Raw genomic sequence first — 24,863 nt, forward strand, 5'->3', positions numbered from 1 at the left:
GTACACGTCTCGATGCTCGAGGATATATATACGTTGCGAGAGATTACGACTACGAGTAGATGATAGTGTCGCGCTTCGTCTTGGCGATGACGTTGCCCTTCTCGTCGCGCGCGCCGGCGGGCGCCTTGGCCATCGCATGGTGCGCGAGCTCCTTTGGCACAGGCATCTCGCACGCCTCGAGGTACTGCTTGAGGTCGTACATGATCTCCTCGTCCTGGTCTGTAAGGAACGAGATCGCGACACCTTCCTTGCCCGCGCGGCCGGTACGACCAATACGATGGCAGTAGTTTTGGATCTTGGTCGGCACGTCGTAGTTGATGACGTGGGTGACATCCGGGATGTCGAGACCGCGCCCGGCCACGTCGGTCGCGACCAGCAAATCGTACGTGCCGTCGCGGAAACCCTTGAGCGAGTCCTCGCGCTGATCTTGGGACTTGCCACCGTGAAGAATCGTAGCGCGAAAGCCTTCCGAGCCAACGGCGCGGGCGACCGTGTCGCACTCCTTCTTGACGTTGACGAAAATGATGATCTTGGGCGCGTCAGTCTTGTCGCGCGACGCCCGAGGCGCACGAAGCACATCGCGGATCGTCTCCATGAGTTTCGAGCGCTTCTTTCCGCCGGGCATGAACCACACTTGCTGGTCGATGCGCTTGTTCTTCCCGGACGTCTCGTCACCAATCTTGACGATCGACGGGTGGCGCAAGAACGTCTTGGCGAGCCGCTCGACTTCCGGCGGCATGGTCGCACTGAACATCATCGTGACGCGGAACTTAAACTGGTTCTCGGCCACTTGGAGCTGCTGCTCGAGCTCGTCTTCGTTCTCCGACTTGAGGAGGCCGCCCATGGTCTCGAGTACGTCCACGACTTGCTGCTCAAAGCCCATGTCGATCATACGATCGGCTTCATCCAAAACGACGTAGTTGCACTGGTTGAGCACGAGGTACCGGTTTTCGATCACATCGTTGAGACGACCGGGTGTGCCAATGATAATGTCGATGCCTTCCCGGACCTTGAACGCCTGCTCTTCCTTGCTCTGCCCACCGACCACCGCCACGGTCTTGATCATGTGCGCGTTCTCGCCTTCACCGACGGTCGTGTACTTTGCGAGCTTGATGGTTTCTTGCTCGATCTGCAGCGCAAGCTCGCGCGTCGGCGCCATGATGAGCGCCAACGGTCCTTCGTCGGCCGTCCGCGCAATCATGTTGGCCGGCAGCTGGCAGAGGTACGCGATGATCGGGATCACAAACGCCGCTGTCTTACCCGAGCCCGTCTCGGCGATACCAATGATATCGCGACGCTCCAGGCCGACGGGAATACCTTGCATCTGGATCGGCGACGGCCGCTCGAAGCCCATCTCGGTGATGGCGCGGAAGAGCGGGGCCGGCAAGACCGCTTCGTTCCACTTGCGCAGCGGCCGGGGCGCGCGCCCGCCGCGCAGAATGATGTCGAAGTCTTCGCGAAAGATGCGCCAGTCGCGCTCCGACATGTCGAGAAGCGCCTTCTCACTCCAGTGCAAGGCGGCCGACTGGGCCAGCTTGACCGACTCGGCTTCGCGGTTGGCCTCGCGCTCCTGCATGCGCTGGAGCTCGCGTTCGCGCTCGCGCTGACGCCGCGCCACGAGCTCGGACGACATGCCGTTGGCCTCGTCGTCGGCCTTGAGCTCGAGCTGCCGCTTCCGCGTGAGCTCCGTGATAAAGTTGTTGCGCTTGCGCTGCTCGCGGAGGTCGACGCCCGCCATGTAGCCACGGCCAAAGAGGAGGTTCACTTCGCGCCGCTTGTACAGCGGGTTGAGTTCCGTCGACGTGTCGTCGGTCGCGTCCCAATCGAACTGAAAGTTCTTTGCAAACTTCTCGCTCGCCTTGATGATCTTCTTCTTGGCGACCTTCTTGCCAAGGTACTGCTCCTTTAGCTGTGCGAGCTCCTTCTCCTGGTCCGTCAGAAGCGGCGTCGCGGCCTTGGCGTCCGGGCGGCGGTTGGACCGCGCGTCGTGCTTGACGCGCTCCGAATCGCGGTGGCGGTCGAGCGATGTCTCATCAAACTTGGAGTACTTGCTCGCCGACGGCATTGGCGTTGTGGATGCGACCGCAGGCGCTGTCTTGGTGCGCTGCTGCTGGAGGCGGGCCAAAGCCGCGGCCTCGCGCTCGGCTTTGGTCATGAACTTGGGCTTCTTCGCCTCCGCTTCGAGCGCCTTCTGCTTCGCCGCGTACTTCTCCTCGGCGACGCGCGCAATGCGGGCGACGCGCTCCTTCTCGCGGCTGATCGCTTCCATCTCCTGGGTCAGGTCCATGCCCTCGTCCGTCATCGTTGTCGGGTCCATCGGCGCCTCCACAAACAAAACAACACGTGTGAAATACACACGTTTCCCACCACTCGGCAAGCTATTAACACCCAACTTATCTCCACCAACCTCATGCAGCGGCAAGCGCCTTTTCACTGTCACCCTCGTTGCAATAGTCCACGACGATGTCGTTAATCTTTCAATGCCAGTGCGGCATCAGCATAATTGGCGTACGCTACGGCCGGTAGTGGGTCAGTAGTGCCATTCCTTATGTTGCGTGATTTTAGATTAGATACAGGACCTTGGTGTGGGGCCACGTCGGGGCATTTTCCCACATCAACGATGGAGTTCCTCAGTGATCTCCTCGACTCGTCGAGGGTCTCGCCCGCGCCGTGGGCTGAGCCGGCGCCGGGCGCCGACAAGTACGAGCACGTGCGCTCGTGCACGGCGAACGCGCGGCTCTTTCCGCAGACGCTGCTCTCGGGCCTCTCGCTCCAGCTGCGCAGTCCGTCGCAGCAGTTCCAAGTGCACACGACCATGGCACGCAGTGGGATCCTCACGTCGTCCTTGAGTCAACGCATGTACGCGGCGAGCGGCGACTCGGAGGTGTTCGCGCTCCTCGCGCTGCACAGCCAACACCGTCTCTCGCTCTGCGCGGAGCTCGCGCTGCCACGCGTCGGCACGTTCACGTTGTCGGCGCTCGAGTGCGGCCAGAAGGCCGTGGGCACGCCGCCGAACGCCAAGGTCGGCTTCAAGGGCATCTACGACGTGGCTGCGATCAAGAGTCATGTCGAATTTGCTGTCGACGTCGCCAACGGCCCTACGGTGGAAGGCGGCATCGTGCTTGGCACGCCCGAGCTCTGCGTCGGCGTCGGCGGCAAGTACAACACTGGTATCGAGTCCACGGACGGCCGCAGCACGGGCCAGAAGCTTGAGGGCTGGAGCTTAATCGGGCAGTACAAGGCGAAGGACGGTTCGTGGCGGTCGACCGCCAGTCTCCGCGAGCACGGCTCCGTGTTGCGCTGGAACCTCAAGCAGCAAGTGAATTCGGCGCTCGCAATGGCCACCGAAATCGAATACCAAAAGCGCCGGAACGTTGTGGTCATGCACAGCCAAGGCGAATATGAGCTCTCGGCAAGGGAGAGTCTCTTTGGCACGCTCGACTCGGAGGCCAAGGTGGGTCTCGCCTACCGCTGCCGCCTCTCGCCCCTCGTCCAAGTCGCCGTCTCGGGCCGTGTCAACACGCTACAGCTCGAGACCGACTCGCACCAAGTCGGCGTCTCGATTCAACTCGGATAATGATCAACGTCGTAACCCATACAGTGTATCCCATACAGTGTTGTACACGATTGCAGCAGTACTAGGAAGTGTCGGACAATCTTCTTGCCGAGAAAAATCAACTGCTGGCGACTTGGCTTGTCACAGCACAAAGAGACCCTCCGCTGAACCGCTATTCTATGATAAATAGGGGAATCGACACGTATTATGCGAAGAAATATGTTGGACAAACTTGGTCCATTGTCCTGTGAGCAAGCTCGCAGCGACAAGGTACGTGATGCCGAGATACCGGAATAGACAACGTACCTTGGCTGTAGGGATAATTCCAGGGTCCTTGCGCGACCAATGACTCGGTGAGTGGGGTCCACCTCGGGATATATCTCACCGTACACAGCTCACTCCCAACGACCTAGTGCTGGTGCCGACTCCCACGCATTCAGGCGCAGCGCTACGTATGCGAAGCCTTTGTAATACGAAGATAACGCGGAACATGTTCATATATAAATCGAGTCGCGGCTACGGACATCGTGACCACCGTACTAAACACAATCCGTTATATCCTAACGAGGTCTAAAGTTGGCCCGTCTCATGAGTCTAATTTTACGCACTACGTCCAAGGAACAGACGGGACAACACTCGAAGATGGCGGCCTGCTTCTCGAGCAGCAGCCTTCCGTGCACCAAGGCCGACTGGCCGGCGTGCGGCTACGCGTTCGTCAGCGACGCGCCGTTCGCCGTCCTGAGTGTTTTCTGGCTCGGCTACGGTCTCGCTCACCTTCGCCGCCTTGGCTCGGCCGGCTCGTTCTTGCACTTTGACGTCGACGCCATCCACGACCCGGTCGCGCAAGGTGATTCGAGTCCAGACACATTGAAGTTTACAGATCGGGATTGGTAGGCATAGCGATTGCGCTGGCGCAGCGTAAGTCGGGTTCTCATCGACGCATCCAGCTGCAGCGGTACTTGAAGCTGCTCGGCATGTGGGCCGAGTGGCCGTCGTACACGTACACGCCGCTTGCGATTGGGCTCAAAGCCACGGGCGCCAACGGCCTCGTGAACCCCAACCTCTTTACCTTCAACGTCTACAGCGAGGTGACCCTCCTTTTTCTTATGCTGGGACTCGGGAATGTGGGATGTAGGTACTCAACATCACGGCGGCAGTTCTCAGCGGCAGCCTCCTTCTGCTCCTCCGGCACTGGCGACGCGTTCAGCGTACACATTCATTTGTACGATTCCGGTACTGATATGGCGTAGACGAGCCCCTCTTGCGCCGGTTTGGGTACCCGCTCGTGTTTGATGTGCTCTACATTCCGCTCATTTCAACGTGTACACGGCTCGCAACGTGCCCCGCGGGGTACGTGCACTTGTCGCTTCCGGGCGGCGCGACGTGCGACTGCCTCGACCGCTTTGGCATCTTTTGGGTACTGCATTTCCAAATTTCCATTTTCCGGCCATGAAATATCGTGTGTTTTTAGAGCGTTGGGTTTGTGGGCTTTTTGCTCTTGTACAGCAGCGCGCTCCATTACAAAATGTACATTGAGCCGACGGGGACGACGATGGAATTTCGCTTTCAGCGCGGGTTCCAAGTCATCATGGTCATGGCCCGCACACGTACGATATTTTGTGCCTAATATTTCGAAAGCGTGATATGATTTCATTCGTCTAGTCAATCCGCTCATGTCGATGCGCGCCAACGACAGCGACTTGAAGCAAACCTCTGCGATTCCCGTGGTGGCCATGATCGTGTTTCTCGCGTGCGTGCTGTTTCTCCTCGTGTATTCGTACAAAACGCAACCCGTACATGACCATATTTGTGCGATTTCAAGTCCCAAAATGACAAATTTCGTGTTTTTTAGTGCATTGGCAGCGGCCGCATCCCCAACAACATTCGCGTGCTCTCGTTTGCGAGCTCGCTCTACACTGCGTGCAGTGTTCTGTGCGTCCTGGCCGAGAACGGCGACGACAATGCGCTCTACTGGAGCCTACTGCCGCTTCCACTCGTGTGGCTCACCGCCTGGAAAATCAACGGGCGCCGCGCGACGCAATACCACATTCCTCATCTCACCATACTGGAGCTCCTCCAAATGCCATCCCCCCAAAGCAAGCTCGTGGGAACGATTGCAGCTCTGCATGTGGACGCAGCCAAAGTCCGACATCGCGACCACGACGCCATCATATCGCAGCTCCTCAAGATCGCCAAGCTAGCACGGTCCGGCGAGCTCCTTTGCCGTGCGTATGCCATTCGAATACTGTGGTTTTGCCACATTGAGGTGCTCGATCGACTGCACGCCTTATTTGCTAAGTATTGTCGTAGAATTTTCGAAAAACCAAAACTTGCGTGGGCGAGTTAACGCCCGAGACCGCCGTGCCCTCCAAGCTCTGGTGCAAAGACCGGGCGATCCCGATGCGACTCGCCAAGGCCAAGTCCACCACGTCCTTCTTTCCGCTTCAGGACCCGACCGCGTCGTCCCGGAAGCGTGTCAAGATCCACCGTGTCTCGACCATCAGTCTGTTGCGATTCTATCGATTTTTGTATCAACTTGATATTGTTGCGTAGCGATCCCGACAAAGGTCGACGACGAGCCCGAGGAGCCTACCACAGCATCGGCCCAGAGCCCTCGGAAATGGTTCATCGGGGGGTCCCATCGATCGTCCAAGCACAGCTACCGGGTCTCCACGCTAAAGACCGCACCGACCGAAGCCTACCATGTTGTATGCATTCGTGATAAACACTGGATCTCGCGCGTCGAGGAGCCGGCCGCTGCACACTTCCACTGCGTCAGTTTGTACCACATGGCGCTCGAGGCGCTCGCGCAGAGCTGTGCGCAGAGCGACGTGCGCGCGATGCACCAGGTGGCGCGTTTGCTTCTCGAGTGGTACAACGCACGGTACCTTCGCCTCAACGGTACGATCCTCACGCACATGCTCTCGACGTTGTGTGCGACGAATGACGTCAAGCTCGTGACCGACGCGACGTTGACCTTGCTCAAGGTCTTTGGCGACGGCGTTGTGCCCTACGACCTCTGGCTTCGCAATGCGTCCTATCTCAATCACTTTCTCCTGGTCTTCCAGCAGCCGTACGCGCCAACGATTCTCCGAGCCGCGACGCTCCTACAGCATGTTTTGGCGCTCGGCGAGGCGGACGAGAAAACGAACCTCTTTCAGCTCCTGACGCCCGAGTCGATGCGCTTGATTCACGCCGCGCTCTACAAATGGCACGACGACTACGCTATCAGCGAGCGCCTCGAGGCGATCTGTGACAGCTTGTACAACATTGAGCTGCACATGCACGCGCACCGGCTGCAGGAGCAGCTGCGGCGCAAGTCGCTGGCGCAGACCAAGATAAACACGAATGTGCTTTCGTGGGTCCAGCAGCAGCACAAGGCAATGGTCACCGCCATCCACCGGTCCGCCGAGTCGATGGTCACTGCTGTCTCGATGCGGATCGCGCAAAGCGTGCGCGAGTTTCGCAGCTCGGGGTCCTCGATTCTCTCGCGCCGGTCGCATATGTCGCACCGGTCGGTCCGACTCAAAAGCGCCAACTTGTCGTTGATTCGTTCTTCGTCTCGCCGGTCAAGTCTGCTCACGGGGACGTCGAGCTTTTCGCAGCTCCCGCTTCCGGTGCCGTCGCACCGCTCGACGGGACGGTTTCAGTCGTCGACGGGCGCGTCGTTCAAGGAGCCCGCCGACTCGATCCCGTCGGCACACGAGAGCAATCTAGCGTCCACAAACAGCCGCATCAACTCGCAGCAAACCTTGCGCGATGTCGAACCGCGACACGCTTTTCTCGAGGATGGGGCGAAAATAGTGATTGCGACCGAATCGGCCGACGTTGTCCCGTTCCACGCCCCCGAAACCGAGGGGCCGCCCCCCGAGGCCCCGCCAATGCCACGTCCAAAACGGATGCCGGCCCGCACGCAACGGCTTGCGACGGCGCAGCCATTTGTGTTTGTGACCGTCGCACTCTTGAGTGAGCTGGATCGGCGGCAGTCGCTTCGCGCCCAGTTCCAAGAGCTTTTGTGGGAAGCCAAGGAAGGGTACGAGATGGCCGTGCAGCACCCGACCAACGCCGAGTGGTTTGCCGCTCAATTGCGCCAGTCGCCAGTCGCAGGCAGTCCGCAAAAGCGTCGGCAGCGACATGGCAACCATGATATTTTGGACAAGTTTTCCAGAGTTCTCGAGCTCTACACGTTTGCCGAGAACTGTGCGATGGAAGATTTCGTCCATTCCGGTTTGGACATTCGTCTGCGCGCTTTCTTTGACGACCACGTCGCACCTTTTTGCGCGCTTGTCGCACCCGCCTCGACCAAGACAACGTCGCGCTGGTGGTCTTAACACGAGTGTGGTCCTGTAGACAGGCAACGTAATCGAAGGTTATTTTAGTCGAGGAAAACGCCTTTTTAGTTGAACGTGGCATGGAGCTGCACTGCGAATGGGCCGGCAGCAATGGCTCGGGATGCCACAAGGCGGACTGGCCTGCGTGTGGCTACGACTGGCTCGCTGGCGTCCCCGTCAGCGCTCTCTGGCTCGTGTGGCTTTTCTACGGCGGCACGCGCCTCCTTCAGACACTCAATGGCTTTCACTTTGATGCTGCAACGATCCACGACCCAATTGCACAAGGTACAACTATTGTCTCTGGAAAGAGGGGTAAGCCACGAACCAGGCATGGCGATCGCGCTCTCGCAGCGCAAGTCCGAGTCCCGGCGTCGGCCCCGCTTCCAGCGCTACGTGAAGCTCTGCGCCATGTGGGCCGAGTGGCCGTCGTTCACATATACACCGCTCACGATCGCCTTGAAAGCGACGGGGGCCGAAAGCTACGTGAGCCCGCTCGCCTTGTCGTTCAACTTGCCGACCGAGGTAATTATTGAGTTACTTTTTGTTGGTCAAGACGAAAGCGCAGGCGTGGAACCTCGGTGTTGTCGTCTTTTGCGGCAGTGTCGTGCTTGTGCTGCGCATTGGCGCATCGTCGCGCAATCGTAATATTGTCTTTTGTCCTGTAGACACTAACCGATGACTAGAGACCAAGTGGCTGCGACGTTATGCGTACCCACTGGTGTTTGACATGTTGTACATCCCGCTCGTTTCGACGCTAGTCCGGCTCGGAACGTGTCCGACCGAGTTTTCGCACGTCGCGTTGCCCAACGGCGCCACGTGCGACTGCATCGACGCCTTTGGTATCTTTTGGGTACGCTATTGAACTATCCATTTCGTTTTGGATAGTATATGGGATAGGCGGCGGGGCTGACGGGCTTTTTTGTGTTGTATGCATCTGCGCTCTACTATAAGATGCACATTGAGCCTTTGGCGACCACGATGGAATTCCGGTTCCAGCCCAGTTTTCAGATCATCATGGTCATGGCGCGGACCCGTACGTCGTCTGATTCGGACTCTTTATCTGACATGGTGTTCACCACAATTTACGGGATCTAGTCAACCCAATCGTATCGATGCTCGTGAGCGACTTGGACTTGCGCGCCAGACGCGTCATCGCGCTCTTGATGGGGCTAGGGTTTCTGAGCTGTTTTGTGCTACTGCTGGTATACACGTACAAAACGCAGCCGGTAAATAACCGATACGACACAACTAGTATAACTGTATTGGTCTAGTGCATTGGCAGCGGCCTCATGCCCAACAACATTCGATTTCTGTCGTTCTCTAGCGCCGGCTACACGTCCCTCGTCGTCCTCGTCGTTCTTGTCGCCAACGCCGACATGACGGCATTGTACTTTGCGCTGACGCCCCTGCCGCTTCTCTGGGTGCTCGCATGGCGCCTCAATACACGCCGCGCACTGCACTACCACATTCCGCAGCAGTCGATTCTCGACTTGCTCTGCGAACCGTCGCCGCAAGCCAAAACGGTAGGCGCGATCGCGGCCTTGTACATCGACGCGACCAAACTGCACCCGCTCGAGCTCGACGCTATTCTGGTGCAGCTCACGCGTCTCGCCAAGCGATCGCGCACGAAAGAGCTCCTCTGCCGCGCCTATGCCATCCGGATTTTATGGTTTGCCCATATCAAGGTGATGTCGCTATGCCTCGTCATTTACGATCATTTGTTATTGCAGAATTTCCGAAAACAAAAGCTGTGCATTGGGGAAACTCAGGAAGACGCTGTCGTGCCGCCCAAATTCTGGTTCAAGGACCTCGCGAATCCAAACCGAGCGCAGTGGACAAGCAAGGTCATGGCGAGTAGTAGCGGGCTTTCAGCCGTCGCTGACTCACTTGCCGCCAGCAAAAAACGCGTCAAGCTCCATCGTGTCGATCATGTCCTTAGTAGGCACTTTGAGTCATATCGCTCAACTGTGCTGATATACCTCTCGGTAGCGGTGGCCGTCGCCGATGACCGCGCCAAGGCACCTGCGACAGCGTTCCCAACGTCAGGCTCCCGCCGGAGCACCGTTGGCCGACTCCAACAATTGCTTGCACCGAGCAGCAGCCGCATGTACCGGGTCTCGGTCGTCGCAGCCGCGTCGACGCAGTTTGAGGTTGTCGGCATCCGCGACAAGCACTGGATCTCACTCATCGAGGCACCAAGCGACGCAGTTCAAGAAGCACGGTCGCTCTACAACGACGCGCAGGAGCTCCTCGCGCAGAGCTGCGCCGCAAGCGACCACCGTGCAATGACGGAGATTTCACTGTTTTTACTTCAATGGTACCGGTCGCGGTACCTCAAGCCGAGCAAGACGATCTATGCGCACTTGCTTGCGACGCTGGCCGGCTCGAACGACCGCAAGTTTGCCATGGACGCCACCTACACGCTCTACAAGCTGCACCTCGACGGGGTTCTTCCCAACGACTTTTGGCTCCGGAACGTCTCGCACCTCAACACATTTCTGACGGTATTAAGCCACGCGAGCGCACCCACCGTCTACTACGCAACACACGTGCTCAACCTCGTGCTGGAGGTGGCCGAGACCGAGTCCAAAGTCAACTTGTTTGTCCTCTTGACGCCCGAGTCGATAGCGAGCATCCAGACAACGTTCAAGAAGTGGCACGACGAGTACCAACTCAGCGCCGCGTTGGAGGATACGTGCACGCGCCTCTACAACATGGAGGTAGCCCAGCGGCTCTTGCAGCAGGCGCGCCGCCCGAGCAAGCGCCGGCGCAGCTCGCTCATCGAGTGGGTCACCCAGCAGCGTAAAGCGCTGAAGAAGACGATCGCACACATCATCATACCGTCCAAAGAGAGCGTCCGGACGCGGCGATCGACGGTGGACCTCCGCAAGATGCCAGCTATGGTGCAAAACGCGGCGCGGTACGGCAGCATGCCATTAATGGCGCGTCAGCCACTAGTGCTGCAAATCAACCGAAGTATTGCGTCGCACGGGTCTGACGTCATGCATCCGGACAATGATAGCGAGGGCTTGACGCCACCGGCTACCAACACCGACGACGACAATGTGAGAGCAACCAAAGGAGACGCGTGCAACCCACCAATCGAACGCCCGGCGCCGGTGGAGCCTACGGAGTACGGTCGGCTCTTGCAAAACCCGGACGAGCTCATCTTTGTGACGCGGCCGATCCTGGACGAGATTCACCGCCGACGCACGCTTCGGCGGGCACTTGAGCTCGATTTGGCGCGAGCATTTGATATCGTCGAAGAGGCGGTGACGGCCCATGACGTGGCCGTCGCACTCGCCAACGCTGCGCCTAGTTATGCGAACGCTACACGAGCGGAAAAGGGTGTGCGCTTCGCGGCTTTGTTGAAAGCGGCATTGACGCCGACTTGCGCGCCTTCTTCAAGACGCACGTTGCGCCGCGCTTGGCGGCGATGGTCGAGCCAAGCCGGCGAGAACGGCGGATCGTGCTCCCGTGGAGTAGAAAAGGCCCCAAGATATAAGCTACGAAGCAACAACTAGAAGTGTCAGGGCTGACACGTCTCGATCTCTCGGATCCGCAACATGATGACTTGTAAGTCTAGTATTTACTATTCACGTTACCTCTTGGGAAGTCGTCGGCCACGTGGGAAACAGCAAGCATTGGACGCCAGCTTGTACAAATGAAAAGGGATGGCGACGGATCACTAGACCTGGGCTTAAACGGCATCCGGCGTCCAAGACTTGCGCTTGGTGCACTGCGGGCACGCTGCCATAAGCTTCTCCAACCTATATTCGTCGATGGCTAACTGTACTGCCGCCCAACTAAAAATACACGGGCTTGTCCAGACAGGCAGACATATCGGCAGTTGGGAATGACAACGCTGGCTTGCTACGCCAATACGACCGCCTGTCGCAAGCGCGATTGGGCGGCGTGTGGCTACGGCTGGCTTGCGACAGCCCCCGTCGGCGTCTTTTGGCTCGTCTGGCTCGTCTACGGTCTCCGGTGCCTTCAACGACACAAGGCGACCAACAGCTGGTTTGACGTAGACAAGATCCACGACCCGGTCGCACAAGGTACTACTCTCGAGCCCTTTGTTTATATCTCGAAGAAAAGAGCGTAGGCATGGCCGTCGCGCTCTCTCAGCGCCGGTCGGCGTCCCTTCGTCGGTCCCATTTGCAGCGCTATATGAAGTTTTGCGCCATGTCGTCCGAGTGGCTCGCGTTCTCGTATACGCCGCTCGTGATCACGTTCAAAGTGGCCGGCGTCTCGAGCGACGCCAATGTCTTATTCTTGCTCAACGTGCCGAGCGAGGTCATCTCATGATGTCTCCTTTTTGCAGCGCCAAGACTCATAGACAAAGTAGCTCATCAACGTCGTTAGCACCTTGGTGTGGGGATGCCTCCTCCTCGGCCTGCACGTGTGGAAGGCATGGAGTCGCCGCCGTACGGCCACTGCGTCTTGACAAGGCGGCTGATGATGTGTCGGTAGGCTCGCCGCTCATCCTCCGGTTCATTCATCCGCTGACGTTTGATGTGTTTTACATTCCGCTCATTTCAACGCTCGGGCGGCTCGGGTCGTGCCCCGAAGGCTTCGATCACATCGTGCTGCCTGGTGGCGCCACGTGTGAGTGCGTGGATCGAATGGGACTCTTTTGGGTACAAATGCGTCGCCTTGAGATCGTGCAGTAGCGCTCTCGTGTAGGCCCTCGGCTTGTCTGGCTTTGTGATCTTGTACGCGAGCGCGCTCTACTTCAAAATGCACGTCGAGCCTCTCGCCCGCACGACGGTGTTTCGGTTCCAGACAAATTTTCAGATCATTATGGTCATGGCGCGGACGCGTACGTGGTTTGCTGTTTTTGAGATTGAGGCTCAATGTGCGTGGGACTAGTGAACCCGATCATGTCGATGCTCGTGAGCGATTTGGATGCGGTCGCACACCCTGTGATTGCGCTCGCGCTGACGCTCGGCTTCTTCTTTTGCGTCGCGTTCTTACTCTATTACGTCTACACGACCCAGCCCGTACTCTCTCCACCCAATCGACTCTTGTACTAAAGTCATTGTATCGTCAACTAGTGCATTGGGAGCGGCCGACTGCCCAACAACATTCGTGCTGTTACGTTCTCGAGCTCGTGCTACACGTCTCTGTGTGCGCTCGGGTTCCTACTCGCAGACAAAAGCATCACAAGCCTCTACTACTCGCTCGCGCCGCTCCCACTCGTGTGGGTTCTAGCGTGGCACCTCAACGAGCGCCGCGCACGCCTCTTCCACGTCCCCAACTTGCCGATTTGGGATCTGCTTCTCGAGCGCTCTGTGCGGTCCAAGACTGTCGGGACGATTGCAGCACTGTACGTAGACGCCATCAACTTGCCAGCGTCGTCCTTTGAGGGCATTATCGCGCAACTGGAAAAGATCGTCAAGCGATCGGCGCCGGACGAGCTTCCGTGTCGCGCGTACGCGCTCCGCGCACTCTGGTTCTGCCACGTCAAGGTAGTCATCCGAATAACCATCTATGATCCGGATAGACGGGCAATGTAGGGATTTTGCCTGCAAAAAGGCACCGTGGGCCAGCAGGATGACAGCGCAATGGTGCCGTTCAAGCTCTGGTACAAGGACCGCGAAGCAGGTGCTAGCTCACACACGCTACTGCAGAAGCAAACCAAGGTGCACCGCATCACCCAGCTCGAAGGTACACCAGTCTCTGGTGTTGCCGCTGTGCCAAATGACGCTAGATGTGGCACCGCATACGACCATGATGTGGACTCCGCCATTGGAGCCGCGTGCAGGCTGGCGCCGCGTGGTGTTCTTCCTTCTCGACGTCTCAGCCCAGTCGCTCCAGTCTCGGACACGGACGCGGACGCGGATGAGTATCCAAATGCTGTCCGCTGCAACCAACTACGCGCTGGTGCGACTGCGAGAAAAGCACTGGATCGTCAAAGTCGAGACGTCGGACGCCGCTGTCTTTAGCTGCACAACACTCTACAATAGCGCGCTCGAGGTCCTCGCGCAGAGCTGTGCGATGGGCGACGTCACGGCGATGCAGTCGACCGCCGTCTTTCTCCTCCAGTGGTACAAGGCCAAGTACCTTCGCCTGAGCAAGCTCGTGTACCTTCACGTGCTCACGACGATCGTCGCGACGTCCGACGCGCGCCTTGTGACGCACGCAGCGCTCACGCTGTACCGGCTCGTGCTCGACAACGTGCTGCCGCTCGACCTCTGGCGCCAGAACACGACGCACTTGAACTTCTTTATTTCGGCGCTGGGGCACGCAGCTGCCTCGACCGTCTTGCGCTGTGCGACAGTGCTCAACCTCGTGTTTCAAGCCGCCGCGGACGACCCGCGCACCAACCTCTTTTTGCTCGTGACGCCTGCGTCACGGGCCACGATCCACGCCGCCTTGCACCGCTGGCACCACGTGTACGACGTGAGCGTCCTCCTCGAAGATCTTTGCATTCGCCTCTACAACCTCGAGGTGGCCCACCAGACAAAGCGCAAGCCGTCGCCAATCAAACGGTCGCGCAAGACGTCGTTCAACAACGTCTTGCAGTGGTTTGGCGCGCGCAAGCGCTCCATCACCAACGCCATGGTGGACCAAGCCGCCGTCATCGTACGCTCGGCCGAGTCGCGCATGAGTCGGCGAAGCATCGCCCGAGAGCGCGGCGGCGAGAGTCGGCTCCGAATCGAGTCCCGGCGGCTCAGCGCGCCTCTCAACAACCTGATGGGGCTGCGGCCGCTTGTCGCCCACCGGTCGGTCAAACAAAGCGTGGGATATTTTCTGTCGCATGTCTCGTCCAACGGGCGCCGCGACAATGCGACTTGTAGCCCGAGCAGCACCAAGGTAGCACCGGCCATTGTCGTAGCGCCCAAGCCGCCACCGCCGGCGCGGTGTCCATCCCTGCGCGCCGTCAATTTTGCCACGATCGATGCCACCGCCCGTACCGTCGTCCGCCTCGACCGCCTTACGTTTGTGACCCCGGCGATTGTTGCCGAGATCAACCGCCGGCGGGGCATGCGCAAGCAGCTCTTGGATTTGCTACGCAGTGCCCAGTCGCTCCAGTCCGAGCCAAATGCGAACAGCAACAATGCTGTCGCCCCACAGGCGCGAACCCGCAACCTCTTGGACGAGGCGCTCACAAAGGCCGGGCACCTCGCATCGTCCGCGCCCGAGTGTGCGATCGCCGACTACGTCGCCCACGGGCTGCCCCCCGAGCTGCTCGCGTTCTTCGATACGCATGTGGCGCCCCGACTCTTGCATGCGACAACGCCCGCGACGGCAAAGACCCATGTATTCACATGGCTCTTCGCGTACGCCAAACAGCTAGTAGGTCTAAGACGAGGCTAAGAAATCGACTCTACTCGTCCTTCTTGTAGTAGCCGGCAGGCACAAACGGCATCTTGGCGACGACACCTTTTTGCATCTTGTTGCGGACCTTGAAGTGGAGCTCCGTGCCAATCTTGAGGTTGCCCTTCTTGACGTAGCCCATGCCCAGCGCCTGCTTGAGCGACGGGCTGAACGTGCCGCTCGTGACCTCGCCGATGCGGTCGCCAGCGACATTGTAGATCTCCGTGCCTTCGCGGGCCGGCGCACCGTCGACCGTAAAGCCAATCTACGCGTACCATGCGTGAGCTTGTCACAATGAGGAGGCGATCGACGACGTACGCGCTTCTTGGTCCACGTCTTGTTGTTGAGCTGGTCCAAGATGACGTCGGCACCCGGGAAGCCGCCTTCTTCGCGGCGGCGCTTGCTCATCGTCCACGCCAGCGCGCCCTCGATCGGCGTCGTCTCGGGCGAAATGTCGTGGCCGTGGAGGCAGAGACCGGCCTCAAGGCGCAGGCTGTCACGCGCACCCAAGCCCTATGCAAATCGAATGAGGTTCTTCTCGTAGGCAACGGTGTTGGGTACCGCTTCAAGGACGCGTTCGTCCGCGAGGAGCTTGCGCGTAAAGTCGGCCACCGAGCTGCTCGGCACCGACACCTCGAAGCCGTCTTCGCCCGTGTAGCCGCAGCGCGTGAGGATCACGTCGTTGTTGAGCACACGCGTGAACGTGCCCGTCATGAAGTTCATGTCGGCAAGGTTGACCGAGGCTGGAACAAGTCCCGCCATGATCTCAGCCGCGCCCGGGCCTACGTGCGATTAGAGATAGGCTCGCTGCGCCAGCAAGCGTACCTTGGAGGGCGACGAGCGACCGGTCGGCAATGCGCTCGAGCTGGACGTCGCCGTCAAACTTGGCGAGGTGCGCCTGCATGTGCGCCCAATCGATGTCCTGGTTGCCGGCGTTCACGACCACGTAGAGGTGGTCGTCGTACGACGTAATGACGCAGTCGTCGATGATCCCGCCCTTCTCGTTCGTGATTAAGCTGAGCTTGGCCTCGCCCGTCGTCAGCGACGCAATGTCGCCGACCACGATACTCTCGAGGAACCGGAAGCGGTCCTTGCCCGTCATGCTAGCAAGAGGCAGCAACGTGAGGCAAAGCGTTGGCGCGCGGCGCGGGTGTACCGGAGCTGGCCCATGTGCGAGACATCAAAGAGCGACGCGCAACCCGGCGTGCGCGTGTGCGTGTGGCTCTTGAGAATGCCGGCCGTGTACTGCACAGGCATCGAGTAGCCGGCAAAGTCGACCATCTACGGCCATCGTCACGAGCGCTCGCACGCAGGCATGTACCTTGCCGCCGAGCTCCTTGTGGAGGTCGAAGAGCGCCGTCTTCTTGAGCTACAGACACAGGGTATCCTTGAGCGACGGCAAGAGTCAATGGTCGCTGCGTACGCTGGAGAAGGCGCGGCGAGGGACGTGGCCAAGCATGCTTGTGAAGTGACTGCGAATTGCAAACTGCCTACTCATAAAGCGAATCCAAGGTCATGCCGGATACGGTGTCCGGTTATGTAGCTGCTAGAAAGGCAATCACAGGTCCCACTCTTGGTGGCCGCTCCTCGTACAGCGTCCACGAGCCCGATCGAACTGTGAACTTCACTGCGGTTCGCTGCTGCCGAGTGCGCCGCCGCCTGCTTGTAGGTAGGTAGTCGATGCTCAAGATCGCCACGCGTGAAAGATCGCAACATGCCGTGCGCGCGATGGATGCGAGGGTTGAACTTGGCGGCCATCTGCCCAACTTCAATCCGACCGCCAGATGGTCCTGCGTCGTGCAATCCAAGAGATGTGGCGTCCAAACTGTGGCGTCCGCAGCCGCCCAGCGACGCCGTGCACGAGATCATTGCGGTGAGAGGGTGCGCCCAGTTCGTTACGATAGCACAGCAGTAGACAATGCAGAAAGTCTTCTTGTTCAACGGGCAGGCGCCGACTAATTCGTCTTCATGCGGCGCTTGCTCGAGAAGCACTCGCCCCAGATGCAAATGCTCTTGGACTTGAGCAGGAGACTGAAGTCGTCGAGCGTATACTGCGTCGGCGCGACTTCGGGCAGCGACTTGTCCTTGATTGCCGCTTGCACGGCGGCCTGCAGCAGCTCGTGGGCCGACCCGACCGTGTACTCTTGGAACGGGTACGCCTTGTCGTCGACGGCAACGACGCGCTTCTCGGCCGGCACTTGGTACGTGGTCAAAATGTGCTCTATGGAGCAGCGTTAGTATGAACACAGAGGCAAGGTACCACGATGCGCGGGATACCGAGGATGGCTTCGATTTGCTCGAGCGACAAGGTCGCATCCTTGGCGGCGGCTTGGAGCTGGAAGAGGCACTCGAGACGTTCGTTGACGTCGCCTTTGACCGCGAGCGAGAAGGCGACCATGAGCGTATCGAGGTTGCACTTGCCGTTGGCATTCTTCGGAAGGCTCATAAGAACACGTTCGAGGTGGTGCTACAGCATATTCGATTCATGCGATTCCGAAGATGGTGCCGTACGAGGTTCTTGAGCTGCATGCCGTTGAGGACGCTGCCAAGGCACAAGTCAAAGTCCCGCACCGACGCCTCGTTGGTCGGGAAGAACGCCTTGGCCTGCGCATGGACCTTCTGGAAGACGTCCGGCCTAATGCAAGCGTGTGTGAGCGCGATGCTGCGCTGCTGCTCGTGCGTACGTGATGTCGTTCTGGGACCGCAGCTCGAACGCTTCGTAGGGCGAGATCGGCGTTGCGTCGGCAATCTCGTTTTGAATCGCTTCAAAGAACTTACGGTTCTTGCTGCCGCGGTAAATGTACCCGCCGATCGCAAGGATGACGGCGCCAAAGACGTACTCGGGGTGGCGGCTGAAGAAGCCGCCTTGATCGACAGGCACGGGCTGGACTGCAGCGCCGTCCGCAGCAGGCGCCGCGTCCTTCACCGCCGGGTTAGTCTGGAAGCGGCGCGTGGCCTTGGCATGGCGCGGCGCCGGCGTCAAGCGGCGAAGCAGCGGGGATCGACGCCACATGCGAGGTTCGTTGACGAAAGGCTGGAGTGATTGGACCTCTTTCTGGTACTATAATTATCTATAGTGTCTCACCACGGTGTTTAATATACCGGGTTTGAGACAGTATTGGTATGTTGGTCCTCGATCGAGCGATATTCGAGTGTGCATGTGTCATAGGTACGTGGCGTCGTGCCGTCGGCGAGGACGTGAGGACGCTGCGGGTGCCATTATAATATCTAGATCTATCTACACCCTACACGCTCCGCTCGCCCGAGCTCGGTAGGCCGGCGTCTTGGCGCGACACGGTCGTCTGGAGCTGTTGTTGCGTCAGCGACGACTGGTGCAATAGCTCGAGCATTTGTTCTTGCATCTTCTTTTGCTCCTGGAGCGCAGCAGCTTGCGACGCCGACGGCGCACTCTTGGTGTACGAGCTCTGCAATGGCACGAGGTCCGACGCACGCTGCGCGTTGTACGGTACCTGGCCCAGCATAAACGGCTTGGCGCTTTCATAGCTCACCGACTGGGCGCGCGGCAGCACCAAGAGCTGCTTCTTGGCGACAGCCTCGCGGCGCTCTTGGAGCGACACCATGGCCAAGTGCGCAAGCTTTTCCATGAGCGCGAGCTGCGTTGGCGGCAAGCTCACGCGCGGCTTCGAGTCCAAGACGCAGACGCTGCCGACGCACGAGCCATCGACGTCAAAGAGCGGCGCGCCCGCGAGGAACCGCACTTGAAGCGGGCCAGTCACAAACGGGTTGGTCTCGAACCGCCCGTCCTTCCACGTATCGAGGACGACGACCGGCATCCGAGTCGAGACGGGTACTTCGCAAAATGAAAAGTCCCGGCCAATGTCCGACTCCTTGATCGTGACTTTCGATTTGAACCACTGCCGGTTCTCGTCGAGGATGTGCACGATCGCAAACTTGCAGTCGAGGGCTTGGGACGCGAGGTCGCAGAGCAAGTCGTAAATGTCCTCGGGCGGCGCATCCGGGTTGTACTCGCCGCTGCTCGCTTCAAAGATGCCCTCTTCTTGGAGCCCAAAGCCCTCCATAAGTTTTTCGACCATCTCGCGCTTGGTCGGGTCCCGCGCGGCGATTTGGCTCAGCCACGCCATGCCGACTGAGTCGGGCACTGAGCCTTTTGACGACGGAAGCGTCAGTGCCAGCTCATTGCCATGTATGCCGGATGAGATCCGCGGGTCGAGCGCACTGCCCCGGCGCGAGATCGGCTCGGGTGCGGCTTGGTCGTCGGCTTGGGCGCTCGCCGTCACCAAGTTGCCGTCCGAGCACGACTTGCAGATGCGCATCGTCGTGAGGCCGATGGGCGGCAGGTCCACCGAGTTGATGATGGAGCACTTCTTACAGATGACTTCGCCGCACGCGCGGCAGTGGTGCTTTCGCCGAATGCCCGTGAACGACTTGAGGCAGAGGTGGCAGCACTGCCGCTCGTGGTCGCTCACCCACGTCGGCGTCTCGCGCTGCGTAAGGAGCCGGCTAATCCGGCGCGTGTGCACGCTTTCCTGAATGTTGGAGAGCGACTCGGCCCAGTACTGGAGCATCGCGCGGTTCGATCGCCGCGTCGTGCGAATGCCCTACATAGCACAGTTCACATAGAAGCTCCGAGAAGACGCAACTGGCTGTGTACCGGCGGCTGGCGAATGGAGCAAATGAACTGCGCTTCGAGCGTCCCGAGCTCGTCCGTGGGTCGGAAGAGGTACCCGCACTTGGAGATGGACCCGCGCTCGAGCCGGTGGCTGTCAAAGAGCGATGGACACTCGCTTTGGTCAATGGACTCGTAGAGACAGACGCCGACGAGCTTGTTGGGGTCGCCGCCAATGTAGTCGGCCGACAAGATCCCGGCGTACTCGAGCACGCAAAAGTCCTGCGACGTGGCCATCGCCGCCTTGTTCTTGAGCGCAAACCACTTGATGCTCAAGCTCTCCGAGTCGTTCTGGTCGCGCTGGTAGATGACTGCCGAGTCGAGGCTCATGTCCTTGAGCAAAAGCTTCATCATGGACCGAAACTCGTTCGTGTTGGTCGCGATCATCATGTCCATGACGTCCTCGAGCGAGGCCTGGACCGCGCCGACGCCGCGGATGCTGTAGAAAAGGCCGCCTTTCTGCCGGTCTTCGGACACGGTAATGCCCTTCTTCTCGTGCGAGAAGGCCCACTCCGAGTCCGGCGAGTTGAGCGACGGCACGAGCGTCCGCGCCCACGTGAGCAGCTCGACTTCTTCTGTCTCCGAGATGTGCGGCGCCGAGAAGAATCCATTCCGCAGCGGCAGCAGGCGGACCATGATGCAGTGAGCGTAGTAGTAGTAGTAGGACTGGGCGTGGACGTGGCCGACTAAGATGGCGTCGCGGCAATGACCCCACTGACGACGACGGGCTGTAATCCTCCGGATACCGCCATAAGTCACGCACCCCTCGCCAATATTCCACGTGGGTATCCGGATGTGGTCGTATCCGGCGCATTTATCCGGATAATAACCTGCGTAACAGCTGCGACAAATGTGCGCGGTTTCTACGAGTGAGATCTTTCTTGTGTCATTGCGATCTTATTGCAATCGATAAATTAGGATTGGGGCGGCAGCCTCGGGCGCTGCAGCAAGGTCGTCTCGGCGTTGCGGTAGCCGCCGAGAGGGCGCGTCCGTTGTGCATGGCGCAGCGCCTGCAGCGCGTCGCGCGGTTTGCTTGTGGCGCGCACCGTCGCAGGTTGCCGCAGCAGCTTCAACTTGGCCGCGTCAAACGCAGCACTTGGTAACACTAGTGGCGGTAGTGCCTCTGGCACGATGTAATACTCGCTTGACTGCGGTGGGAAGTGTGCAGTCAACCCCAGCACATGGTCGTCATGGATCAAGTTGCCACGGACGTCGAGACACTCGACGTGGTCGGCGGTCGGCAACGCGAGAAGGAGTCGGAGCCGCGGCACGACGTCATTTTGGAGGTTGTTGTTGCGCAGCAAAAGCACGCGCAGTTGGGACGAGGGTAGGCACTCGCAGAGCGCGAGGCCACCAAGCGACCCAATGCTGTTGTCGCTCAAATCCAAGAGGTGCAACGATCGTGACTGCTGCAGTCCAGTTGCAAGTAACGAGGCACCAGCGTCCCGGATCTTGTTGCCGGGGAGCTCGAGCCGCTTTAGCACCGTGTTGATCGCGAGTGCCTTTCCGATCGCATCGCATGCCGCGTCCGTAACACCGGCACGGCCGAGCACCACGCGTGTCAAGTGACCGTACCTAGCCGAGTTCACGTCAGGGGCACAGCGAGCAAGGGTGCACCGGCCAAAGAAGAAGTCGCCCATCGCACTCGCGACGTGGAGGACGCCGCTGAGGTTCATCGCATTGTCCTCCAAAATGAGCTCGCGCAGCTGAAAGTGTGCGGTTTGCACACAAGTGGCGAGCGCCCTACGAGGGTCTCTTGCACAAACACGAGCACGACAACGGTACCGAAAAGGGACGTCGCCTCGAATATCATTGGCGCCGATCGCAAGCACACGCAGGTTCTTGAGCTGGTTTGTTCGCATGGCTTCTACCAAGCAGCCAAGGCCCTCGTCGCTAGGCGCGCATCGTCAGTCGAGTAGCTTTGGTCGAGTCGCACCGCAAGAGACACCCCGCTGGTGCAAGGATTGTCTTGATGTTGGGTGCGCTCGCTGCGAGTGCGGCGGCCAAGTTGGCGCAGTAAATATCGTGCTGCAGCGGTTGCCGTGGCTCGAGCACGAGGCTTTCGGCTACCTCGAAGAGGTGGCGAATTTGACCGACCACCATGCCATCCCGAACAACGCCGAGACTCGCGACGGGGAGCTACACGGCAACGTCACCACCATACCTCACGCAAGGTGACGTACCGAGACGCGTAGTGTGGCCGTGATCGACGGCGGTGGCGGCACGCGCCGTCGCGTGAGCCCCTTGAGGTTGATCCGCGCTCGCCGCCCGCGGTAGATGGCTTGGATTTTTCGCGCATAAAAGTCCAAGTCGCGCTCGTCGTGCATGCTAAACACGATCCCCGTGAGCCCGCAACGATGCAGAATGTACAAAATACAGTGTTTCGTGGCCGCGCAAAAGTCGCTCGAGGAGGAATTGCGCCTATAATAACGTCGTCAACCTCTGTCAATCATGCGGCGAGCCTACCTCGTTAAGGGGCTCGTCGCGGGTCCAGAAGGCCAAGTGCCGGCGCCACCACGTTTGGATGCGAATGCACATATGGCGATGGAGCTGATACCGCGCTTCGTCGGCCTTGAGCTTGGCCTACGCACCACGGCTTTACTACGCAGCCGCCACGATGATACACTACGCGGTGCCGGAGGAACTGGGCCATGCGCGAGTGCTTCTTTCGGTAGAGCCGCTGAAGGTTGACTGCGAGGCGTGCTCGTCGCTGGCGCCAAATTTGCCGCGTGCGCAGAATCGCATGGCCTCGGATGTAGCGGACGCGTCGCTGGATCGTCGAGGCCGCACGCGTGCGCCGAAGCAATTCGGCATCAACGAGTCGCTTCTGTGCCAAATCCAGTCGAAACTGAGACCGAGCCTTGGCGCCCCAGTAGACGCGCTAGTTAGTATGTTCATTGCACGCATTGTTGCAGGCACGGTACCTGAATAATGGTGGCAGCGTCAACTTGCGCGGCAAAGAGCGCTCGGTACATGGGCGAGAGCGCCCCGAGTTCGTGTCGAACGAGGCGATCGAAGGGGTCGCACGATAATTTGCGCTCCTACGCACCTCCATTAGGACCTACGCGGCATAAGCCAGCGACACACGAGAGCGAGCAGTCGGTGGTCGCAGTTGGCCTTGTGCGAATAATACGCCCGCAGTGCCGGCAGCCAGTGTCGACTGGCCCGCTACAATGCACTCCATGAAATCGCCGGCTCCGTGAACACAAGATTGAACCTACTTGAAGCGTACGGGCAGCCAAGTCTTGGGCGGCAAACTTGGGCGCATACCTACGTTATCGCCATGTCAATCTGCGATTTTTGGAGAAATACACCGTCATTTCAACGTACTTTTCAAAGCGGTAGCGCAAAAGCACCTTGCGCGCGCGGAGGTTGCTGTACGGCGACGTCGCGTACGCCTCAATCGATGCAGCAATCACGTTGGCTTTGTGCTGCTTGGCGGCGTCGCGGCCCCACACACCGCGTAGAAGCGACGCAATGATCACTTGGCTCTTTGCTTCGCACTCCAAGAGCGGCCTAGTTTCGGTGACGCCAGGTGTGAGGAAGAAGAATACAAGTACCGCCAATGGTCGGGGTACCACTCGAGAAGCTTGGCCCGAATGTCCTCGCGGTAATGGCCAAAGTAGAATGCCGTGGTCGCGGCCGCCACCGCCGGGACCATCGCGTTGCACTTGAAGTACGCCACGCCGAGCTGGAGCCAAAGCGTCGCGTCCGGCTCCCACGCAAACGTCGGCATGTTCCATCGGCGAATTTTGATGCGCTTGAGCGCCTCTTGGGTCGCGTCGACGCACAAAATATAGCAGTGGCGCGCGTCAAAGTACTAGGAAACGCCATTGACCCCATTGGACTCTCGCAACGGACGCACGTACATCGACCCACGTCTTCCATGTCGATTCGTCTTGGAACCAGTCGGCCCAGTTTTTACCCGGAAGCGGCGTAAACAAATGCTGACGCAGCGCGACGCGATAGAGCTCTTCGTAGGTCTTGGCCGCGTACTTGACGGTGCGAGAGATGCCCAGTGTCTCGTGGACGCGCGCCGTGATGTACAAGACGTCGACAAACCACTCGGTCTACAAGCTGATGCACAATACTGTCATATCGCTGTCGCGATACCTTGGCGATGTCTTTGTCGATGATGAATTTACAGTACTCGCAGCACTGCTCCAAGAGCTCCTTGCCGTCCGACGATGTCACGTCGATCTGCTGGAAGACTATGCGCTGAAACATGAGCACGACTGCGTGGTAGATGACGCGGTCCACGAGCTTGAACTGCGGATACGTCTAGTTCACAGCGTATAATAAATAGTCCACTAATGGCGTAGCGTACAAACAGCAAGGTCCGCGCCGTGCCGAGGGCGTTAGGGAAGTCCCCGAGGCCTTCAAAGACCTGGAGGAGCTCGAGCATCACAAATGGGCTCGTTGCGACTTCCAAATACTTGAGTCCATACTGCATAATACCTGTATCAATCCCCCGTGCACAGCATTCGACGCGTATACCTCATAGCACTTTTTTGCGTCCCAGAGAAGACCCCACGCATGCGTGCGCTCCCACTGGAGGTAGCACGCCTTCCCGAGCGTGCGCCACACCTTGCCGCTGCTGGCACCGAGGTAGATGGCTTGGCCGAGGCGCTCGATCGCCTTCATGTAGTTGCCGAGCTCGTATTGGCTGTAGCCTTGTCGCTCGTAGCTCTTGGGGTGGTCCGGGTACCAGTCAATGTACGACTGGTGGTACTGCGAGATGACCGAGTAGACAGCGCGATGGAACGTCGCGTGGAGTAGCGTCGCCTTGGTGGTGGCGAAGAGCGCCGCCTCGTCCTCCTTGGACTTGGGTTTGGTGATGATTTGGAGCGCGGCGACCGAGTCGGTATTGAGCTTCTTATAGTCGCGCGGCTTCTTGGGCGCCTTCTTGACGACGCCATCGCGCTTGCGCGGCATGCGTGTCGTTTCACTCGTTACAACCCTACCCCTCCCAACTTCAGACACATTGTCCACAATCACCCCGAGA

General features: G+C 59.3%; 9 protein-coding genes across 10 annotated transcripts; 4 read left to right on the plus strand and 5 right to left on the minus strand.

Annotated features, from left to right (window-relative positions):
* On the minus strand, positions 1–2,338 carry SDRG_02096 (hypothetical protein). The gene has a single exon (XM_008607661.1). It carries the CDS (start codon positions 2,315–2,317, stop codon positions 50–52), a length of 2,268 nt encoding a protein of 755 aa, XP_008605883.1. The 5' UTR covers positions 2,318–2,338; the 3' UTR covers positions 1–49.
* Positions 2,339–2,579: 241 nt separating this feature from the next.
* Positions 2,580–3,622, plus strand: SDRG_02097 (hypothetical protein). Its single transcript, XM_008607662.1, has one exon. It carries the CDS (start codon positions 2,621–2,623, stop codon positions 3,575–3,577), a length of 957 nt encoding a protein of 318 aa, XP_008605884.1. The 5' UTR covers positions 2,580–2,620; the 3' UTR covers positions 3,578–3,622.
* Positions 3,623–4,167: 545 nt separating this feature from the next.
* SDRG_02098 lies at positions 4,168–7,943 on the plus strand. Of its 2 annotated transcripts, XM_008607663.1 has the most exons (9): positions 4,168–4,403; positions 4,451–4,644; positions 4,692–4,764; positions 4,807–4,973; positions 5,028–5,163; positions 5,219–5,349; positions 5,409–5,822; positions 5,867–6,059; positions 6,110–7,887. In XM_008607663.1, exons 1-9 carry the CDS (start codon positions 4,199–4,201, stop codon positions 7,885–7,887), a joined length of 3,291 nt encoding a protein of 1,096 aa, XP_008605885.1. In that variant the 5' UTR covers positions 4,168–4,198. The 2 variants fall into 2 exon arrangements, with proteins under 2 accessions (XP_008605885.1, XP_008605886.1); XM_008607664.1 differs by lacking the exons at positions 4,168–4,403; positions 4,451–4,644; positions 4,692–4,764; positions 4,807–4,973; positions 5,028–5,163 and having other exon boundaries at positions 5,187–5,349; positions 6,110–7,943.
* Positions 7,944–7,945: 2 nt separating this feature from the next.
* Positions 7,946–11,486, plus strand: SDRG_02099 (hypothetical protein). Its single transcript, XM_008607665.1, has 9 exons — positions 7,946–8,172; positions 8,216–8,409; positions 8,453–8,528; positions 8,571–8,737; positions 8,785–8,920; positions 8,983–9,113; positions 9,159–9,572; positions 9,618–9,825; positions 9,877–11,486. The coding sequence occupies exons 1-9, from the start codon at positions 7,968–7,970 to the stop codon at positions 11,409–11,411; spliced, it is 3,066 nt and encodes a 1,021-aa protein (XP_008605887.1). The 5' UTR covers positions 7,946–7,967; the 3' UTR covers positions 11,412–11,486.
* A 254-nt stretch (positions 11,487–11,740) lies between these two features.
* SDRG_02100 (hypothetical protein) lies at positions 11,741–15,228 on the plus strand. Its single transcript, XM_008607666.1, has 9 exons — positions 11,741–11,945; positions 11,993–12,183; positions 12,236–12,314; positions 12,361–12,527; positions 12,574–12,709; positions 12,760–12,890; positions 12,945–13,358; positions 13,407–13,557; positions 13,601–15,228. Exons 1-9 carry the CDS (start codon positions 11,744–11,746, stop codon positions 15,208–15,210), a joined length of 3,081 nt encoding a protein of 1,026 aa, XP_008605888.1. The 5' UTR covers positions 11,741–11,743; the 3' UTR covers positions 15,211–15,228.
* SDRG_02101 (glycine cleavage system T protein) lies at positions 15,221–16,669 on the minus strand (the record flags this gene model as incomplete). The annotated part of the gene is made up of 7 exons (XM_008607667.1): positions 15,221–15,475; positions 15,529–15,723; positions 15,772–15,992; positions 16,036–16,313; positions 16,367–16,491; positions 16,532–16,579; positions 16,634–16,669. The coding sequence occupies 7 exons, from the start codon at positions 16,667–16,669 to the stop codon at positions 15,221–15,223; spliced, it is 1,158 nt and encodes a 385-aa protein (XP_008605889.1).
* Positions 16,670–17,165: 496 nt separating this feature from the next.
* Positions 17,166–18,223, minus strand: SDRG_02102 (hypothetical protein; the record flags this gene model as incomplete). The annotated part of the gene is made up of 4 exons (XM_008607668.1): positions 17,166–17,431; positions 17,488–17,677; positions 17,722–17,845; positions 17,895–18,223. 4 exons carry the CDS (start codon positions 18,221–18,223, stop codon positions 17,166–17,168), a joined length of 909 nt encoding a protein of 302 aa, XP_008605890.1.
* A 140-nt stretch (positions 18,224–18,363) lies between these two features.
* SDRG_02103 (hypothetical protein) lies at positions 18,364–20,600 on the minus strand. The gene is made up of 2 exons (XM_008607669.1): positions 19,844–20,600; positions 18,364–19,790 (listed from the first exon to the last, which is right to left on the minus strand). The coding sequence occupies exons 1-2, from the start codon at positions 20,492–20,494 to the stop codon at positions 18,456–18,458; spliced, it is 1,986 nt and encodes a 661-aa protein (XP_008605891.1). The 5' UTR covers positions 20,495–20,600; the 3' UTR covers positions 18,364–18,455.
* Positions 20,601–20,727: 127 nt separating this feature from the next.
* On the minus strand, positions 20,728–24,819 carry SDRG_02104 (hypothetical protein). Its single transcript, XM_008607670.1, has 17 exons — positions 24,356–24,819; positions 24,186–24,305; positions 23,972–24,139; positions 23,728–23,928; positions 23,419–23,678; positions 23,189–23,374; positions 23,080–23,128; positions 22,946–23,026; positions 22,783–22,899; positions 22,488–22,739; positions 22,325–22,441; positions 22,236–22,279; positions 22,042–22,186; positions 21,795–21,997; positions 21,644–21,751; positions 21,476–21,601; positions 20,728–21,433 (listed from the first exon to the last, which is right to left on the minus strand). The coding sequence occupies exons 1-17, from the start codon at positions 24,791–24,793 to the stop codon at positions 20,773–20,775; spliced, it is 3,276 nt and encodes a 1,091-aa protein (XP_008605892.1). The 5' UTR covers positions 24,794–24,819; the 3' UTR covers positions 20,728–20,772.
* Between the last annotated feature and the right edge of the window lie 44 nt (positions 24,820–24,863).

This window comes from Saprolegnia diclina, assembly GCF_000281045.1.
Source record: "Saprolegnia diclina VS20 unplaced genomic scaffold supercont1.4, whole genome shotgun sequence".
NCBI classification, from domain to species: domain Eukaryota; phylum Oomycota; class Saprolegniomycetes; order Saprolegniales; family Saprolegniaceae; genus Saprolegnia; species Saprolegnia diclina.

Bases quoted from the DNA above. Each gene is read 5' to 3' on its own strand.
- SDRG_02096 (XM_008607661.1), bottom strand. From the start codon at position 2,317: ATGGACCCGACAACGATGACGGACGAGGGCATGGACCTGACCCAGGAG.
- SDRG_02097 (XM_008607662.1), top strand. From the start codon at position 2,621: ATGGAGTTCCTCAGTGATCTCCTCGACTCGTCGAGGGTCTCGCCCGCG.
- SDRG_02098 (XM_008607663.1), top strand. From the start codon at position 4,199: ATGGCGGCCTGCTTCTCGAGCAGCAGCCTTCCGTGCACCAAGGCCGAC. The intron at 4,404-4,450 runs GTGATTCGAGTC...CGGGATTGGTAG, and splicing joins CCACGACCCGGTCGCGCAAG to GCATAGCGATTGCGCTGGCG. The intron at 4,974-5,027 runs GTACTGCATTTC...GTGTGTTTTTAG, and splicing joins ACCGCTTTGGCATCTTTTGG to AGCGTTGGGTTTGTGGGCTT.
- SDRG_02099 (XM_008607665.1), top strand. From the start codon at position 7,968: ATGGAGCTGCACTGCGAATGGGCCGGCAGCAATGGCTCGGGATGCCAC. The intron at 8,921-8,982 runs GTACGTCGTCTG...TACGGGATCTAG, and splicing joins CATGGTCATGGCGCGGACCC to TCAACCCAATCGTATCGATG. The intron at 9,826-9,876 runs GTAGGCACTTTG...ACCTCTCGGTAG, and splicing joins TCGTGTCGATCATGTCCTTA to CGGTGGCCGTCGCCGATGAC.
- SDRG_02100 (XM_008607666.1), top strand. From the start codon at position 11,744: ATGACAACGCTGGCTTGCTACGCCAATACGACCGCCTGTCGCAAGCGC. The intron at 12,315-12,360 runs GTACGGCCACTG...ATGTGTCGGTAG, and splicing joins GAAGGCATGGAGTCGCCGCC to GCTCGCCGCTCATCCTCCGG. The intron at 12,891-12,944 runs GTACTCTCTCCA...ATCGTCAACTAG, and splicing joins ACGTCTACACGACCCAGCCC to TGCATTGGGAGCGGCCGACT.
- SDRG_02103 (XM_008607669.1), bottom strand. From the start codon at position 20,494: ATGGTCCGCCTGCTGCCGCTGCGGAATGGATTCTTCTCGGCGCCGCAC. The intron at 19,791-19,843 runs GTACACAGCCAG...TGTGCTATGTAG, and splicing joins GCTCCATTCGCCAGCCGCCG to GGCATTCGCACGACGCGGCG.
- SDRG_02104 (XM_008607670.1), bottom strand. From the start codon at position 24,793: ATGCCGCGCAAGCGCGATGGCGTCGTCAAGAAGGCGCCCAAGAAGCCG. The intron at 23,129-23,188 runs GTACGTTGAAAT...GCGATAACGTAG, and splicing joins TTGCGCTACCGCTTTGAAAA to GTATGCGCCCAAGTTTGCCG. The intron at 22,740-22,782 runs GTACCGTGCCTG...CATACTAACTAG, and splicing joins ACGCTGCCACCATTATTCAG to CGCGTCTACTGGGGCGCCAA.